The 16,449-nt window shown below is 40.3% G+C and overlaps 4 protein-coding genes across 4 annotated transcripts; 2 read left to right on the top strand and 2 right to left on the bottom strand.

The window, feature by feature from the left end:
• Window positions 1–144: 144 nt before the first annotated feature.
• On the bottom strand, window positions 145–2,367 carry LOC141838200 (putative serine/threonine-protein kinase PBL21). The gene is made up of 6 exons (XM_074725611.1): window positions 2,297–2,367; window positions 1,845–2,135; window positions 1,581–1,744; window positions 1,308–1,497; window positions 838–1,229; window positions 145–739 (listed from the first exon to the last, which is right to left on the bottom strand). The coding sequence occupies exons 2-6, from the start codon at window positions 1,948–1,950 to the stop codon at window positions 518–520; spliced, it is 1,074 nt and encodes a 357-aa protein (XP_074581712.1). The 5' UTR covers window positions 1,951–2,135; window positions 2,297–2,367; the 3' UTR covers window positions 145–517.
• Window positions 2,368–3,839: 1,472 nt separating this feature from the next.
• LOC141838198 (pentatricopeptide repeat-containing protein At5g66520-like) lies at window positions 3,840–5,966 on the top strand. Its single transcript, XM_074725609.1, has one exon. It carries the CDS (start codon window positions 3,840–3,842, stop codon window positions 5,484–5,486), a length of 1,647 nt encoding a protein of 548 aa, XP_074581710.1. The 3' UTR covers window positions 5,487–5,966.
• A 1,111-nt stretch (window positions 5,967–7,077) lies between these two features.
• LOC141838199 (ferredoxin--NADP reductase, leaf isozyme, chloroplastic-like) lies at window positions 7,078–9,328 on the top strand. The gene is made up of 9 exons (XM_074725610.1): window positions 7,078–7,286; window positions 7,362–7,605; window positions 7,786–7,919; window positions 7,997–8,075; window positions 8,149–8,240; window positions 8,323–8,400; window positions 8,599–8,661; window positions 8,766–9,000; window positions 9,089–9,328. Exons 1-9 carry the CDS (start codon window positions 7,170–7,172, stop codon window positions 9,154–9,156), a joined length of 1,110 nt encoding a protein of 369 aa, XP_074581711.1. The 5' UTR covers window positions 7,078–7,169; the 3' UTR covers window positions 9,157–9,328.
• A 560-nt stretch (window positions 9,329–9,888) lies between these two features.
• Window positions 9,889–16,196, bottom strand: LOC141838693 (MLO-like protein 9). Its single transcript, XM_074726243.1, has 15 exons — window positions 16,065–16,196; window positions 14,631–14,688; window positions 14,241–14,479; window positions 13,328–13,444; window positions 13,150–13,210; window positions 12,644–12,732; window positions 12,266–12,340; window positions 12,101–12,189; window positions 11,656–11,705; window positions 11,536–11,576; window positions 11,284–11,457; window positions 11,133–11,168; window positions 10,966–11,033; window positions 10,431–10,491; window positions 9,889–10,272 (listed from the first exon to the last, which is right to left on the bottom strand). Exons 1-15 carry the CDS (start codon window positions 16,194–16,196, stop codon window positions 9,889–9,891), a joined length of 1,674 nt encoding a protein of 557 aa, XP_074582344.1.
• Window positions 16,197–16,449: the final 253 nt, after the last annotated feature.

A 16,449-nucleotide genomic window follows, 5' to 3' on the forward strand; every position in this document is an offset into this window, starting at 1 on the left:
TCATGTGCCCCAACAGATTCAGTTGATCGAAGATTTCTCATTAACATTGTACAAGGATTAGTATTTTATGTCAATGAGCGTATATCATGTTATAATGTTAACACCTGTGGCCTCTTTACCACATGGCATAAGGTGCTTTTATCATTAATAGAAAGTAAATATATATTTAGTGAAAAAACAACACAGCATTACTAATTCACATAAAGATAGATTCAGCCGAAGACAAGACGTACCGGGATGTTCTCAAAATGGACTCACAATCGGGTCAACCCCAGAATTCTAATATATGAAACAAGTTTAGCATGTACCACCCAATGCTAATGCTAAAGCATTCTGTATCCTCAACTGATTTGATGCCTCTTACCTCCTGTTAGTTGGTGGTGATGTTTAAACAGCAGTGATGCCTCATAGTTACGAGAACTCTGATCAACAGTCCTTGACTTGTATCTTTCGTCTTCAGTCAATGCCTTGTCGTCTAAGTTTGCAGCATCCTTTTGATGCTGAAGTAGCAGCTATGCTATCTTCCCAGTAGGCGAGGACTGACGACATACGGCTGGGCTGCCACATGCTCAAGTGCAACCACAACATCAGCTATAATTGGCCGAACATGGGCTTGCTCTTGGAGACACATCGAGGTTATCACCACCAACTGATGGAAGGCCCGTGCAGGATAGCAACCTTCAAGAGATGGATCAGCCAACTGCCCGAACTTCCTTCGATCGTTCAAAAACGGGCGTGACTGAATCACCAATACCAACAGAATGAAACATTCAGTCTTTCTTGTGCCAAAAGTGTCGATCGAATAAGACCATTAATAATATGCATGCTCTTTCTTACCCAAGTTATTAAGTTCTGCTCCGCGCGAGTTTTTGAGCAATCGAAAGCTCGGCGTCCAGTAATCATCTCCAGAAGCAACACACCGAAGCTATAAATGTCAGACTTCACAGTGAGCTTACCAGTCATGGCGTAATCAGGAGCACAGTAGCCATGGGTTCCCATCACCCTCGTCGAAACATGTGTCTTGTCGCCGACAGGCCCGAGCTTAGCGAGTCCGAAATCAGAGAGCTTGGGGTTGAAGTTTTCGTCTAGCAATACGTTTGCCGCCTTCATATCCCGGTAGATAACAGGAGGGTTTGCGACGTCGTGCAAGTACGTGAGCCCCTTTGCAGCACCAAGAGCGATCTTCATTCGTCTGTTCCAATCGAGCGGCGCCTTGTCAGGAGTCAGATCTGCATAATTTCATCACCATTTGGGTATTGTATCAAATGTGCAAGATCACAGGAGAAGAAGAGAAGAAGAGAGCTTACCGAATAGGTGGTCTTCCAAGCTTCCTTTGCACATGTACTCGTAAACTAGCAGCCTCTCATCTCCCTCCGCGCAGTACCCGATCAGGTTCACGAGATTGGGATGCCGCAGCACAGTGAGCATTAGAACTTCCACCAGGAACTCGTTGCTCCCCTGATACCCATCCTGCTTGAGCTGCTTGATGGCCAGAATCTGGTTTCCCAGTTCCGATGTTCAGACGAAGCAAGCCGCGAGATGGCAGAAGCAAGGAGGAGGAGGAGGAGTGATCAACTTGCCTGGTCTGAATCGAGTCGCCCTTTGTAGACTCTCCCGAAGCCGCCTTCTCCGATCAGATTGGACTCCCTAAAGTTGTGAGTGGCCGCGGCGAGATCCCTAAAGGTGAATTTTCTCGCGGATTTGCTCCTCTCGCCGCCGTCGGATGGAGCCGGCTTCTCATTCTCTGGCGAAAAGCAAACAAAAAAAAAAAACTTGTTTTGAAGAGAGATCGAATAGCGAGCCGACCAAAAGAAGAGATTTTAGGGTTTAGAGATGGCGGCCACCGGAAGGATCGTTGGCGAAACGCGAACGGAGGCGGGAACGACCGCTGTCTTCGATTCTGCACCTCGCTTCTCTCCGGCGAGGGCTGAGACAAGGAAAACAGCTCATCTACGGCGACAAATCGAATCCCGGCGCCGGGTAAAGCAACACACAGGTCCGGAGTAGCAATCCAAGTCCGCGCCGCCTACATCGCCGGATCCAGACTCCCTCCGCTCAGCATTGAGGAAACCGAGGCGATTGGCTTCCTCATCGCCACAAGCGACCAAAAGATTGCTTTTTTATTCCTCGAAAACCTTAAAGCAACGCAAATTACGGCACCATTATCTTCCAAACGACGACAACTATAAACTGAATCATCCATTGCGCATTCTGCACCCGTGAATCCATCCCTCCGATTCCGATCAGAAAAACAAAAACAACAACAAACAAAAAACCAAAAGCGCAATAAAGCTACCAGCCTTGATTGCTCCTGGAGCAAGTCCAGACTCCTGTCCTGTTCTGCGTCTAAAAGCAAGCAACTTTTCTGCCACTGTGATGATCTGTTTCATGCTGCAGTCGATTAATTAGCTGATATTTCATCATGTAGAAGATACCACCGATCGGTGATTATTTTATGTTCGATGTATGTTTTTTAATGGGAGAATAAAATGTTGCGTCTCAAAATTTCAACCTCGATGAGCGATCGGCATAGATTTTGGTCTTCCATGTGGGACCCTTGTGTCTTTGACCGTCTACTAGATTTCCCAGTGTAATCTAGCGGTTTTAATGTGTCGGCGGCTAGATAAATATTGTTAAAATGGCAAGTTTATTGAATTTATTTATAGTAATTGATATTTTTATTTATTTAATAAAATTTAAATGTGTTAGAAACATATGTGGATTTTTTTCTAGATTGTTAGTGACATATGTGGATTTTTTAGGTGTAGGCATAACATGGCCTGACCCAACCCAATTGGAGTTGGGTCTGGGTCAAGATAATCACAATCCATCCCTATTTATTTGATACAATTCAAACAAATATTTTTAGTCACATTTAATTTTAATTATTGAAGTAATATGATCCCGAGGCAATGATGCCATGGTAAGACATCCAGGTTGTCACCTAAATACTTGAATTTTTCTCTAAATGAGGAACGCAATCAAAGGATGCTGAGTATCTAGGCTGGCAGCACTTCCCGATTTATCCTAGTGGCCCAATCCTCAATTATGGTTGGGCTGGTCACTGCGTGCACTTCCCGATTTACCCTAGTGGCCCAATCCTCAATTATGGTTGGGCTGGCCACTGCGTGCACTTCCCGATTTACCCTAGTGGCCCAATCCTCAGTTATGCTGGGCTGACCGCTGCGTGCACTTCCCGATTTATCCTAGTGGCCCAATCCTTAGTTATGGCTGGGCTGACCACTGCGTGCACTTCCCGATTTATCCTAGTGGTCCAATCCTCAGCTATGACGTATTTGCAAGAATTTTCCTTCAAATGGAGAGCGCAATCAAAGGATGTTGGACATCTGGGCTGGCCACTGTGTGCACTTCCCAATTTACCCTAGTGGCAGGCGAGAAACTTCCGTGGGGCCGATCTTGACCGCTGCGTGCACTTTCCGATTTACCCTAGTGGCCCAATCCCCAACTATGACGTATTTATAGAAATTTTCCTCCAAATGGAGAGCGCAATCAAAGGATGCTAGATATCTGGGCTAGCCACTACGTGCACTTCCCAATTAATCCTAGTGGCTAGCGAGAAACTTCCGTAGGACCGGATTGGTCATCCCATAGTCAATGGGACTAATTGAGATTTATTATTTTTTTAAAATTAAAATATCTATAAACTGGAAGATGAATCGACAAGATTAAATCTTAAAATCATGCATTTGATTGTATGTAAGAAAGATCATGTAAATCTACCCTGCCCCTCTTCCTTCCGGTTTCGAATTCCGTGGGACCCGCCGCCATTGTTTGGCTTCAGCGATCGGACGATCCTCCTCTCCGTCGCCTGCCATCTCATGCCTCGACCTCAAAAAACCCTCGTCTCTGCTCTTCTCAGCCACCCGCAAGTCGCCGCCCGCCTCCACCCTAACGTCGCCGCCGCCCTCGCCCCCGTCCTAGCCACCCCCTTTCCCTCCCTTCTCCCCCTCCGCGCAGCCCACGCCCTCCTCGCCGTCTCCGGATCCACCGCCCACAAGCCAGTCGCCCGCCACCTCATCCTCCTCTACTCCCGCTGCTCGCCTGACGATGCCATCCTCCTCCACTCCGCCCTTCGCTCCCCCGACCACGCCTCTGCTAACAACATTATCAAATCCCTTGTCCGCGTCGGATCCGACGGCTCCCGGGCCGTCCGTTTCTTCGCTCGCCATGCCCACCCCGTTGGCTCCCGGCCCAGCCGTTGCACCTTCCCCCTCCTCATCACCTCAGCCAAGCTCCGGGAATCGATTCACCAAGGCGAGATGTTCCACTGCCTTGCATTGAAGTTGGGATTTTTAAGCAAAGTTGCCAACTCCTTGATCCACATGTATGCTGCTTGTGATGCGTTGGACCTGGCAAGGCAGTTGTTCGACGAAATGCCCAAGAAAGACCGCGTCGCGTACAACTCCGTTCTGGATGGATATGTCAAAAATTGCAATTTTGATCAGGCCGAGCAGCTGTTTCAGAACATGCCTTCCCGTAGTGTCATTTCTTGGTCTACTCTCTTAAATGGGTATGTCAGAAACAAGATGTTTAACAAGGGAATATTGTTATTTCACCAAATGCAAGAGCTTCGGGTTAAGCCGGATGATTGCTCACTGATCAGTATGCTGTCAGTCTACTCGCACTGTAAGCTTCCACTACATGGCAAATCAGTCCATGGATTCTTGGTGAGGAGGTGGCGGCGGATACCAACTCATGTAAGTAATGCAGTGGTCAACTTCTACTGCAAGTGTGGCTTGTTAGAAGCAGCAGCTGAAGTATTCAAGAGAATCACCAACAAGGATCTGATTTGTTGGAACACGCTGATATCTGGATTTGGAAGTCATGGCCGTAGCATGGAAGCAATCGGTTTCTTCAACACAATGTTGCAGGAAGGTATAAAACCAAATGACATTACTTTTACATGTATCTTGGTAGCCTGTGCTCATTCATGCTTGGTTGAGGAAGCACACAAATATTTTAAGATGATGACTGAAAAGTATAATATCAAACCAAAATTTGCACATTACTGGTGTTTGGTTGATCTATATGTTCGAGCTGGAAATCCTGAAGATGCACTGAAGGCAATTCAAGATATGCCCTTGCATGATTGGTCTGCCATATGGGGCGCAGTAATTTGGCTAGCAAAGGTTCGAGGTGATATTAGTGTAGGAGAGCATTTAGGGAAATGTTTGATTGAGCTGGAGCCATATAATAGCAAACGATATGTCCCTCTAGTAAATGTTTATGCTGCAGCATCAAGATGGGACAAGCATAAAGAGTTGCAAGACTTGATGAAGGCGAGAGGATTAAAACAGCTGCCTGATTCTACACTGATAGATTTGAATGTTGTTGTTCACAAGTTTTCTGTGGGCGATAAATCCCTACCCGAGATTGCGCAAGTATATGAAATGTTGAAGGAAATTGCAGAACAACTAAAATTGCAGCATCCCAGGGTTGAGGGAACCACAGTTGATGCAATTTAGTTCTGGAACAAAATTGCATAATCTCGGGCTTTAGACTGCAGGACTGCCTTAATTAAAACACAACTGGTCAACCAGAAATGTTAAGCAGTCCGGCTTCATCAACACTCAGCTTCATCTTCTAACTCAAGCATGGTGGAAGCGTTCTGTATCAGGTATTCATTCCTTTTGATGAGATTTAATCCTTACTCTTGGAAAATATAGATGAGCTATAGGGTCTGTTCCTATGAGTTGATTTTCTGGAAATAGCAGGTCTCTAGCAACTTGAAAACGAGTTGCCGGAATCTTGATTACAGGACTAACGTAGACTAAAAACATGAGCTACTTCAGTTCGGGTTCCTTGTTCTTGTGTCTTTATCATTTGGAAAAAGAGGTGGTAAGTACTTTATGAGAATGAAACCTCCCTCTATCGGAATAGGATTTACTTTCTAAAATAAGTTGGAGGTTGATCATTTCGATTATGAAATGTGATTTATTTTGTAAGATATGAATTACAATTCTTTTGAGCTGTGAAGGCCATCCATTATTAGATTGCATGGATGTAATTTGAACTCCTGTAAAGTACATCATCAGATTGCATGGATGTCAATGCAAAAGTAATACCATCAAAATGTAGAGGTTTGGAAGTCTCTTAGATGCAATTGATACTCGTAACCAAAAAAGAATGTTGCTGCTGGTTTAATAAGATCATGTATAAAGGAAAAGACTTGCAAATTACTCCTTCAATCAAAATCTATACTGCTGTCGAGTAAACCATCTCTAGAAAAGAATCAAACGCCCGGTTTGATAACACTAGTAATCTGTCCGTGCTTCCTTGTTGCTCCTGGTTATACAATTTCTCACAACGTATCTCAAGCAGGATTTAATTAGCAAGTAATATCTTCACCTTTCATTTAAACTTATCAAATCCGCAGAAGATTCTGATTACTGACAGAAAGAAAGCTTTTACTTTTATTATTTTCCGCGACAACGATTGACTTGAGTGATCTAAAGAAAATTACTCGTTGAATCTTCCGGAATCAAAAGAAGCTGCTTTCCTCAATCTCTAATCTCGCCTCTCACGAGCTACTACTCTTCTGTAAAAGGTGGATCTGCCACCTTAACAAGAGATCGGTCCCACGACCATCTCTCACGAGCTACTACTGAACATACATTAAGAAGAAGAGAAAGGACCACGGATTTGGAAGCGAATGGCAAAAATGGGACAGAGAAGAACAGGAGATGCCACGTCGGCAGTTGAATTTTTGAAATTGGAGCCGTCGTATCCGACGAGAATCCACGGCATGAGAGGGCAAGGGTTTGAATCCTGGCGAAGTCAGGCAATATCCTTCTGCGTCGTGGCCAATTGTAGTTTTTCGATTTACCTCCTCATAGATGATCATGGAATCGATCGTGTAAAATTGCTAAAGTGACGGATTCCACTTTTTGCAAAAGAGAAGAGAATCCACGGCATGGCGCGGTTTGGCGTTAGATTTTGCGGATCTAACGTAACAAATATAATCCAAATGAAGCCGTCTTTATATATATATATATATATATATATATAGCTAACGAGCACCACTTCCTTCTCATCTCATCCAAATCTACGGCAACCATTGAAAATCTCCCTATCCTGTCGCCTCTGTTTTCCTTCACTTGTTGCTGCTCGATATTCATTCACACCAACATCCACTCCCATTTGCTGCCATGGCTTCTGCTGCTCTGACTGCTGCGCTCTCCCTCCCTTCTTCTTCTTCCTCCAAATCCTCATCCTCTGCCTCCATCTATCCTGACTCTCTCGACAGGATCACCAGCTTCCACAAGGTACTGTTTGCAGTGTTCATGGTCGACTTCTAACCCAGAACCTATTTATGTTCAAGTTCCTGATTGACTGTGAAGGCGTGCTGGTACTCTAAGAGAAGAGGCGTGGTGAGGAAGCATGCCTCTGTAGCTGTGCGAGCTCAGGTGACAACAGAAGCAGCGCCCGCGAAGCCGGTGAAGGTCTCGAAGAAGCAAGACGAGGGAGTGGTGACCAACAAGTATAAGCCCAAGGATCCCTACATCAGCACCTGCCTCCTCAACACCAAGATCACCGGCGATGATGCTCCCGGCGAGACTTGGCACATGCTCTTCACGACAGACGGTAAAGCTTAAACTTAATTATCTCTCTATCTCTCTCTATGCATATCGCTAAAAATGATTAGACTGACAAATTAGGATTGCATCAAAGTGAATAGAAACAAAATATGAATAAATAAATAATTGTTAAAGTTGTGGCTTTCGAGTTGGTAGCTGATCCTAAGAATCAGATGCGAACATGCAGGGGAGATTCCCTACAGAGAAGGGCAATCCATTGGAGTTATCCCCGACGGGGTTGACAAGAATGGAAAGCCACACAAGTTGAGATTGTACTCGATTGCCAGCAGTGCTCTTGGAGACTTTGGTGATTCCAAGACTGTAAGTTCTAGTGAAAGTTTTTTAACTCGAAAACTAAAAAATGGAATCGAGCTCTAAATTTCTACCTGCGTTTGTAGGTTTCTCTCTGTGTAAAACGGCTTGTTTATACGAATGATCAAGGGGAGATTGTCAAAGGAGTCTGCTCAAATTTCTTATGTAATTTTTTTGACAAAAATATTTGTGGCACTTTTTTTTTTAATGTTGTAAATATGTGCAATGAACCGATCAGGTGACTTGAAGCCTGGTGCTGAAGTGAAGGTCACAGGACCAGTTGGGAAAGAAATGCTAATGCCCAAAGATCCTAATGCGACATTAATAATGGTAGAATTTGTTCCATATAAACTTATCTTTTGTTTTCTTGAGTTAGTTTCTCTTGTGTTGTTTGATGAAACGTTCATGTCAGCTTGCCACTGGAACTGGGATTGCTCCTTTCAGGTCTTTCTTGTGGAAAATGTTCTTTGAGAAGCATCAAGATTACAAGGTATTGTTCAACTCTAAGGAATTAGAAACAAATTGTTGATTTATACCTTTACCAAAAAACATTACTTTGTTTTATGTTTAAGATTGTAAATTAAGTTTATCTTATTGGAAACAATTTAAAATGCCTTCCAAAACTTTGACAAAAAGTTTATGTTCTTCATCTTGATGATTAATGAAATTTGCAAAAACCATGATATAGTTCAATGGACTTGCATGGCTCTTCCTGGGAGTTCCCACAAGCAGCTCATTGCTCTACAAGGATGTGAGTTTGCAGTTACCATTTCCATTCAAATAAGTTTTAAATCATTAGTGTTTGAGAGCATATTTGACAAAATAGCTAGTTTCTTCTTTATGATCTATGATCAGGAGTTTGCCAAGATGGAGGAGAAGGCACCGGAGAATTTCCGAGTGGACTATGCAGTGAGCAGAGAGCAGACAAATGAGAAAGGCGAGAAAATGTACATCCAAACTCGCATGGCACAGTATGCGAACGAGTTGTGGGAGTTGCTCAAGAAAGACAACACTTATGTCTACATGTGTGGACTGAAAGGAATGGAGAAGGGGATCGACGACATTATGTTGGATTTAGCTGCCAAGGATGGTAAAATGCTGAATATTTTACTCACAAATTTATGCCAAAAATGAAGAAAAACAAACTCAAAGATAGTTAAATCTGTCACAATTTGCAGGTATTGACTGGATAACTTACAAAAAGGAGTTGAAGAAAGCAGAACAATGGAATGTGGAAGTCTACTGATTTATCTCAGTGGATGCTAATATTTTTCTTTACGGATCACATCCCTCAGTGTGATTGTGCTTATGTGTATAGTCTCCTTTTAACTTTGCATTAATTGCTTCCTATACTTTTGGTCCTATCAAATTTCCAACTGTAGCAAAACAATATATAGTTAATATGATCAACTTCATCATTTTCGTGTGTTGTATATTTCATTTTCCCCCAATGACCTCTCTTTTATGGAACAATGTGGCATGTCAATCTATTTTACATTTACCACGATTACATTCCCAAGCCATTCAGTTTCTGCATTCAGTAACCCCTGAAAGTGCATGTTGTGTTCTGTTTCTGAATGTGCCAAACATATTAGTTCTGTAACTACGGGTGCATCCATGTCTTGAGGTAGAATTAAGAAGTACAAACATATTATAAGAAGATCATGATTTGCAAAAAGATTTTACAGCTGAAGCTAGAACACAGTTGCAAAGACTAAAAACAAGTTATAGAGGAAAATAACAACTGATTCCTCTATTTATATCATCCTTGTCTGAAATCATGCTATTGAATAGAACTCAAATCACAGTTATCCAATGGGGAAACTTATGATAGCTAATATACATCTCGATGAGCATATTTATGCAAAAATAACAATAATAGAGGAACATATCTCAGATTTATGGTTTCCCTCTATCTGAAATAACAATAATAGTTACAGGACTGATTTGAGGAGAGTCAGAGAAACATATCTGAGCATTATGGTTTTCCTCTATCTTGAATAGAAAGCTTTGAGAATGAGAATTCATCTTCTTCTGTTTCCTCTTCTATGTGCAACTGTTGTTTGGCATGCCCATATTCTTGTCTGTCATTTTCCAACAAGGTTGACATTTGAACTTCTGTATCTGAATCATAATGGTCTGTGACATTCCTTCTTGTTGAAGAGGTGAATGTTGCACTGATGTGCCCTGTAGTTATACTCCTCTGTATAGGGTGAAGAGGAGACGCCTGTGGGTTTTGTTCGCCAGCAGACGAAGCATGAAAGCTTCTTTTCTCATGTTTTCTCTTCACAGCTTGATGCCATTTCTTGAGTGCCTTTGAAGTCTGTTCATCGAATATGGACCTCTTCATGTGTGTACCCATCTGTGGAAATGGAAAGTTGATTAGGAAAAGAATGAAATCATAGCAATACAAGTTTTACAAAGTTGAATATTAGTATGAATTTTATTTTTCAGGTAGAGTGGAAGAAACTTATTTGAAACTAAATAATATTTGACGATGAAAGATCATAAAATCTATACCTGAGATACAAGTGCATAAAGAGGAAGTGTGATATAGCAACACAAGACTTGTCCTCCCACTCTGCACACAAACAATTAAACAGAAAGCTTAAGTAACAAGAAAACAAGATTGGCTTGCAGTTGAATTCTGCATAATTCACCATTTGGAGACCTCTCTGGACTTATCTTAAATATTTGGGTAAAGAAGCAACCATAACCTAACAAGTTTCGAACAATTGCTCAGTGTTTCTTTGGAGTTAGAGCATTCTTAACTTGAAACAGTTCTTTGGGAGAAAGAAGGGAGGCTAAGCTTGGGCATCTCCTTGTTGCTTCTAGATTTGATTGGTGGATTCTTCTCCTTCCATGGACCATGGGCACAACCACTTTGTGTAAACCTTGTTATTTTTTGTGTTTATGGTATCTTGATCTTGTCTATTTTTTTTCCCCTTACAAGTTCTTAGATTTTCTTAATCTGAACTATGTATGGCTGTAGAACGAAGAACTTGAACCTTAAAACAAGATGATAAAATAGTCTTGGAAAAGAAAATGAACTCACCCAATGCCAACTCTCGCAATAATGAACCCAAAGTTATCATGGAAACATGATTTCAATCCAAACTCATACTGCAAAAATAGGAAATCAGAAAACAATTATAAGGATAGATTACCAATAAAACGAATGATAGTTTTTGCCATGAATGAACAAGTACGTAGGCCAGTTACCCATATCCAAAAAAAGTATGTGATCTGGAGTGCATTCTGCAAAGCATGTAGAAACAATGAAGAGTTAAATTTATGTTGAATATTTATCCAATTATGTGGTGACTGAAGATATAAAATTACTGAGGTAAGTTAAAATTCTTCGACGATAAACCTGAAATAGTGCGAAATGGATGAGGAAGAGAACAAATTGTGGATGTCCAAACCAAAAGTGACGGTCACTGAGTTGCACCAGAGGAATCCCTTGGACAACTGCATGTCTCTCTTGAATTTCGATAGCCATCCTTGAGATGATTGCTTGTAGCTTCATTCCGACTGCCAGAATTATCTACCACACCATCAAAAAATGATCAGCAATTTCACGAGATGAAACGATTCCATAACACCAATGAGGTTTGGATCTTACAACTAGGGGAAGTAGTGATGCCCAGAAGAGTTCCTCCCATCCTGAGAAAAGTAACAAATTAGTAAAAAACTTTATCTGATTTTTCTCAATATGATGAGTTGGATCAATTTCTACACTCACCATGAACGTTAAGAAGTAGAACAATCACAGCAGAAACCCATAAGACAGGACTGTTGGCAACAAATAAACAACAAATGAACAAAAGGAATACAAATCAACATAGAAAAACAAAATCTGAGAAACTCTTCCTGCAGAAAACCTTCTAAGAAAGGGGACTTAAGCTGAATATAGAAGTATTTCTGGATTTTTAAACTAAAAGTTTATGTGGATTGACATAAGATGTTGAAAAGGCTACCATAATTAAAGCTAAAGTTTAATTACAAAAGAGAATCAAATTTGACTATCATATCCCAAAATTTATGGATTATTTTTAACCTACTATAATCGGTAGATTAATTGGAACTTTTTATTGTCTTTGGAGTAACTATTTGGACGAGAAGAATTTCAAACATAACCATACAAAATTGTGTAATAAAAGTTGTTGTAGGAGTATGCTCATCAATACCTGATGCTCACTACTATTTTAAAGTCATCCTCCAAAGTCCTTTTTATGTATTTTTGGAAGTTAAACTTACTTCTCGGAGCCAGATGAGTCTAAAAATGTGAAACATCAGTAAACTACTTGATTTGAACAAAAAAATATTGGAATGCACCTATTGCTGAAACTTACATTGATAAACCCATGGCGTAGTGCTAAGTAATCTGCTTTACGGACAGACCTGAAAAATTGTTTAAAAAAGCATACCTGCATAGGGTGAAAGCATTTAGAAAAACAGCATAAAAAGGATATAATAATGGAAAGTTAGTTGTCTCTTCTCCCTTTAGAAATCTCAAGTATCAACAATCTTCATTTCAACCATAAATGAGAATTGGCCTTCTATTTATAGATTTCGATTGCAAAGTAAGCAGTTTGATTAAATCCCTTTAAGTAGATAAAGATTATCGGCAGGTGGTGGGGACAATTGTGCAACAAACATATATAGGCTCACAAGCAATATTTAATTACTAATATAGAATGATGAACCAGGGACAATTCTAATCAACTTACAAAGTAGAACAAGATTGGGGTTCTATTCCAGATACTTGAATGTTGTCTCACAAATGATGTCTCATGAGTAAATCTGAATCTTGATGGATCTGCGAATTTCACAAATGAATGCACTAATTAACAAAGAAGTATATAGTGAAGAAACATGAAAATGTATCCTCATTTCAATATTTATATATCATGTTCATTTCCATCTATGAAACTTGCTAACTTAGGCTGCAAAAATAATGGAAATATACAGTACTGCTCTAGAAATCAGGCATCAACTAGCTAGGAAATGATGAATTGGTCAGGGAACAACTCAACCATGCTGCAGTTGAAAAACGATGTCTTGAAAAGACTAATTGTACTAAAAAGCATGTAAATGAAATTGTGCACACAGCACTAGCAACTTCAATAGTAAATTGTGAGCTTAGCTCAAAATCCATTCACGTGGAGTCTCTACTTGCAGAGAGAATGGAGAGTGATGTTAGTGAATAAATAAAACTTTTAAGAGCAAAGCATACCGTTGGAAAATTCATACTCAGAAGATGAGGTCTCACTTTCCCACACCTTCCATGCACGCATCTGATATAAATAAAATTTTCAGTTAAAACCGAATGCAGTATTATTCAGGCCAATGGTAATCAATTGTTATCTCATGATTGACTTCAGAAAATAGACATAATTGGAATCCTAACCAACCTTAGCTCTTCCAAGAGCCATTGTAAAAGCACTGCTTGCTACATGAAACACAGCCAAGAAAAAAATGAAGATGTGCAACTGATGTATTCCATTCACCGAAATAAGTGGCACTTTTCCCTGTAGAACCACGATGAAAGAAAGACCTCAACAAGGGCAATGTACGCTTGAATTAATCATAAATCATTTCATAGTACAGCTGGAAAGGAACATAAAAGATAGCTCTCAAAACCAATGTGGTTTTATTGGGGACAGTTATCATGGACATCATTAAGCAAATTCTGAATGTCTTCCATAAGCAGGGAGCCCATCTATCAGGCTACTGAAAGGTTGCTGACGTGATTGCCATAGGGCTTGTTACAGTTATGTGTTTAGCCATTAGCCAGTTCGATATAATGAGTTTCATGGTCTGACAATCACATCAGCAAAGTACATAGGTTCCTAATAATTTTTTACCTAGGGAGGTGCAGATAGAATATCTGTTTAAGATCTCATCATATCAGATATAGGAGAAAATGCAGTGACAGAAAGAATATATTAATATAGCATGAATTGTCGCAGGCAAAATTCTTAATTTCTCAGACTGGTCGTCTGCCCCCATATCTATATCGAGACACAATGACACAAACATGAATATCCCAAGTGTGGGCTCCTAAATCTCCTTGTCCTAGCATTCTTAGTTCGTTGAACATCTAGATTGGTACTCCTATCTTATACTTGCACCGAGTGACATGAAAACTATAAGCTATATAATTCTGACTAATGAAGTAACACTGATGTAAAGAAAATTTAAATGCACAACTTGCACAATGTAGAGGAAAGACTTAGCTATGTAATTCAAATATGTAAAATGCTAAACAGCTTGTACAAGATCTGATACAATTGAGAATGATGTGCCTAGCCAACATTTGATTACCGTAGGACATGACTCAATTGATCCAGCAGCTAGTATCCTTCGTTTCATATTCTGATTAATGAGAACATTTTGCAAGAGTCTCCTGCGGTGTTCTCTACTAGTTCCTTCTGTTGTGCCTTCAGTTGTTTTGATTGAGCATGGCAACATGGTATCTGCAACACTGTCCAGTATGCAGATTTTGGATATGTAAGTCTGCCCAAACGTCAGTAGTAAAGAAATGAAACCAAGAATCATCAATTCTGCAAATCGCAACAAATAATCAGTGTTAGTGATTTTCAAGTCTTTAACCAAGGGTCATACTAGTAGAATCAAGACAAACATACAAGCAAACTTTCATTCTGAATAAAATTCATAGCTGTGAAAACATATAAATGCAAGTTTATAACTTACCACATTTAACCTTCTCCAGAGCTTCAAACAATGCCTTTTTGTTCTTCCTAGACAACCACTGTATAAAACCATAAATAGAACATTAGAATTTAATATTTTCTAGATAGTGAAATGAATTACATACAGAGAAGCTCAAAAATTAGAAGACTTGGAGGAAGAATATTAGACAAGAAAAACCTCTTACAATACTTTTATGCTTATAGAAAATAAAAGAAGGATATAAAAGATAACCAAAAACAAAATTTAATTCTATGAAGAGATTGCAACAACAAAGCTTTTCTTTTTGTTTACTTCTTTCACTTGAATTGCTTAGAGAAGATTTAGGAATGCAGCAACATTCTCCCAACAACCGAGTTTCAAAAATCCCCAAGCTTTGCTCCTTTTATAGGCTGCTTGCTATTTCTGGAATTATTCACCAATCAGTCGATTGGAACACACATGAGAAGACTGATATCTTGTAGTCAACTATTGTTGTGTGACTTTTTTATCAACGACCCTTTTCTGCTTTCCATCTATATATAGCATTAATTGACTATTATCCCTTATCAATCGACTAGTCATGCATTAGTCAACTACTTAGTCAACTCACTCACAAACAGAAGCATTCTATTCATTAGCAACCCAACCTGAGTTGACTACCTAGTTGACTTAACTATCAGCCGACTAAAACCCATCATCAGTTGGCTGATACTTTGGCTCCAACAAATCTGAGTTTAACTTATTCGTCTACCTAGTACAAATCAACCTCAACTTATGCAGCCAATGAGGTAAAGTAAAATTATGCAGCCAGTTAAAGTAGAAGACATGTACACCTGTGAGATAGTTACTAGGGTTGAGAAACTCGCAATAAGATGAAATGGTTAAAGATAATAATGGATAGCATGGCCTTTCATTTTACTAGGTTTGACATGTCCTAATTTCTAATTGACTAAAGAAAACTACAAGCAAACCTTTAGACGCTTTTCAACCATCCTCCTCTTACTAGACATGAATAGCACAGAGTTCCAAACATAATAGAACAATCTTCAGAACTTGCAAAACTACAGAATTCCATATATCAAAGATGCACCGAGAGTTAGACATGCTAAATTACATAATTCCTAAAATCAATGGATATGATGACGCATAAAAAGGACAGTTTGGATCTTGCAAACAAATCCTTCCCTTAGAACCCTTACATCCATGGTGCAAAGGAAAATCGACTAAATGATTAAATTTACTGTATTTCATTCTCCAACCTCCCAAGAGACGATGTTAAATTAATGCCCAAAAAGAGGATTGTTTGAGCTCCTAAAACAAACACAGGATCACGACGGAAGCTAAAGTTGGAATCTTGATAACAGACCGATCTTGAAAATCTATAAACGAACTAAAATAATAAACGATAAAGAAAAGTGGGGGAATAAATACGCTAAATTTTTTTTTTCGTTTCACCTCTCCAATGTGATGAAGCCCCTTCTCCAGCAGGATGGAGATGAGAATGATAACGGCGCACACGATTGCAACCGCCCACGTCGGAGTCCGGTCGAGCTCCCTCGATTCCACTCCACCTGCTTCTCCGGCCATACCGAAACAAGAAATGAACCTCCTCTACCACAATCCTTTTTTCTCTTCAGTTCCCCTCGCGACTATAAACCTGATCCTCCTTCACCTTCGAAGGTCGATGAGGGGAAGGCATGGACGATTCTCCTGCGATAAATAGGGGATTGGTGCTACAATGGAAGGCAGACGGCGCCAGATATGGCAAGGTTTTTCTCCTTCCTCGCTGAGGCTTGAGTTGCACTGTGAGGAGAAATGGAGAAAGTAACGGCTATATATA

Source organism: Curcuma longa, chromosome 11, assembly GCF_044706935.1.
Source record: "Curcuma longa cultivar G26 ecotype Majalengka, Jawa Barat chromosome 11, ITB_CL_G26_1.1, whole genome shotgun sequence".
Classification (NCBI taxonomy): Eukaryota; Viridiplantae; Streptophyta; class Magnoliopsida; order Zingiberales; family Zingiberaceae; genus Curcuma; species Curcuma longa.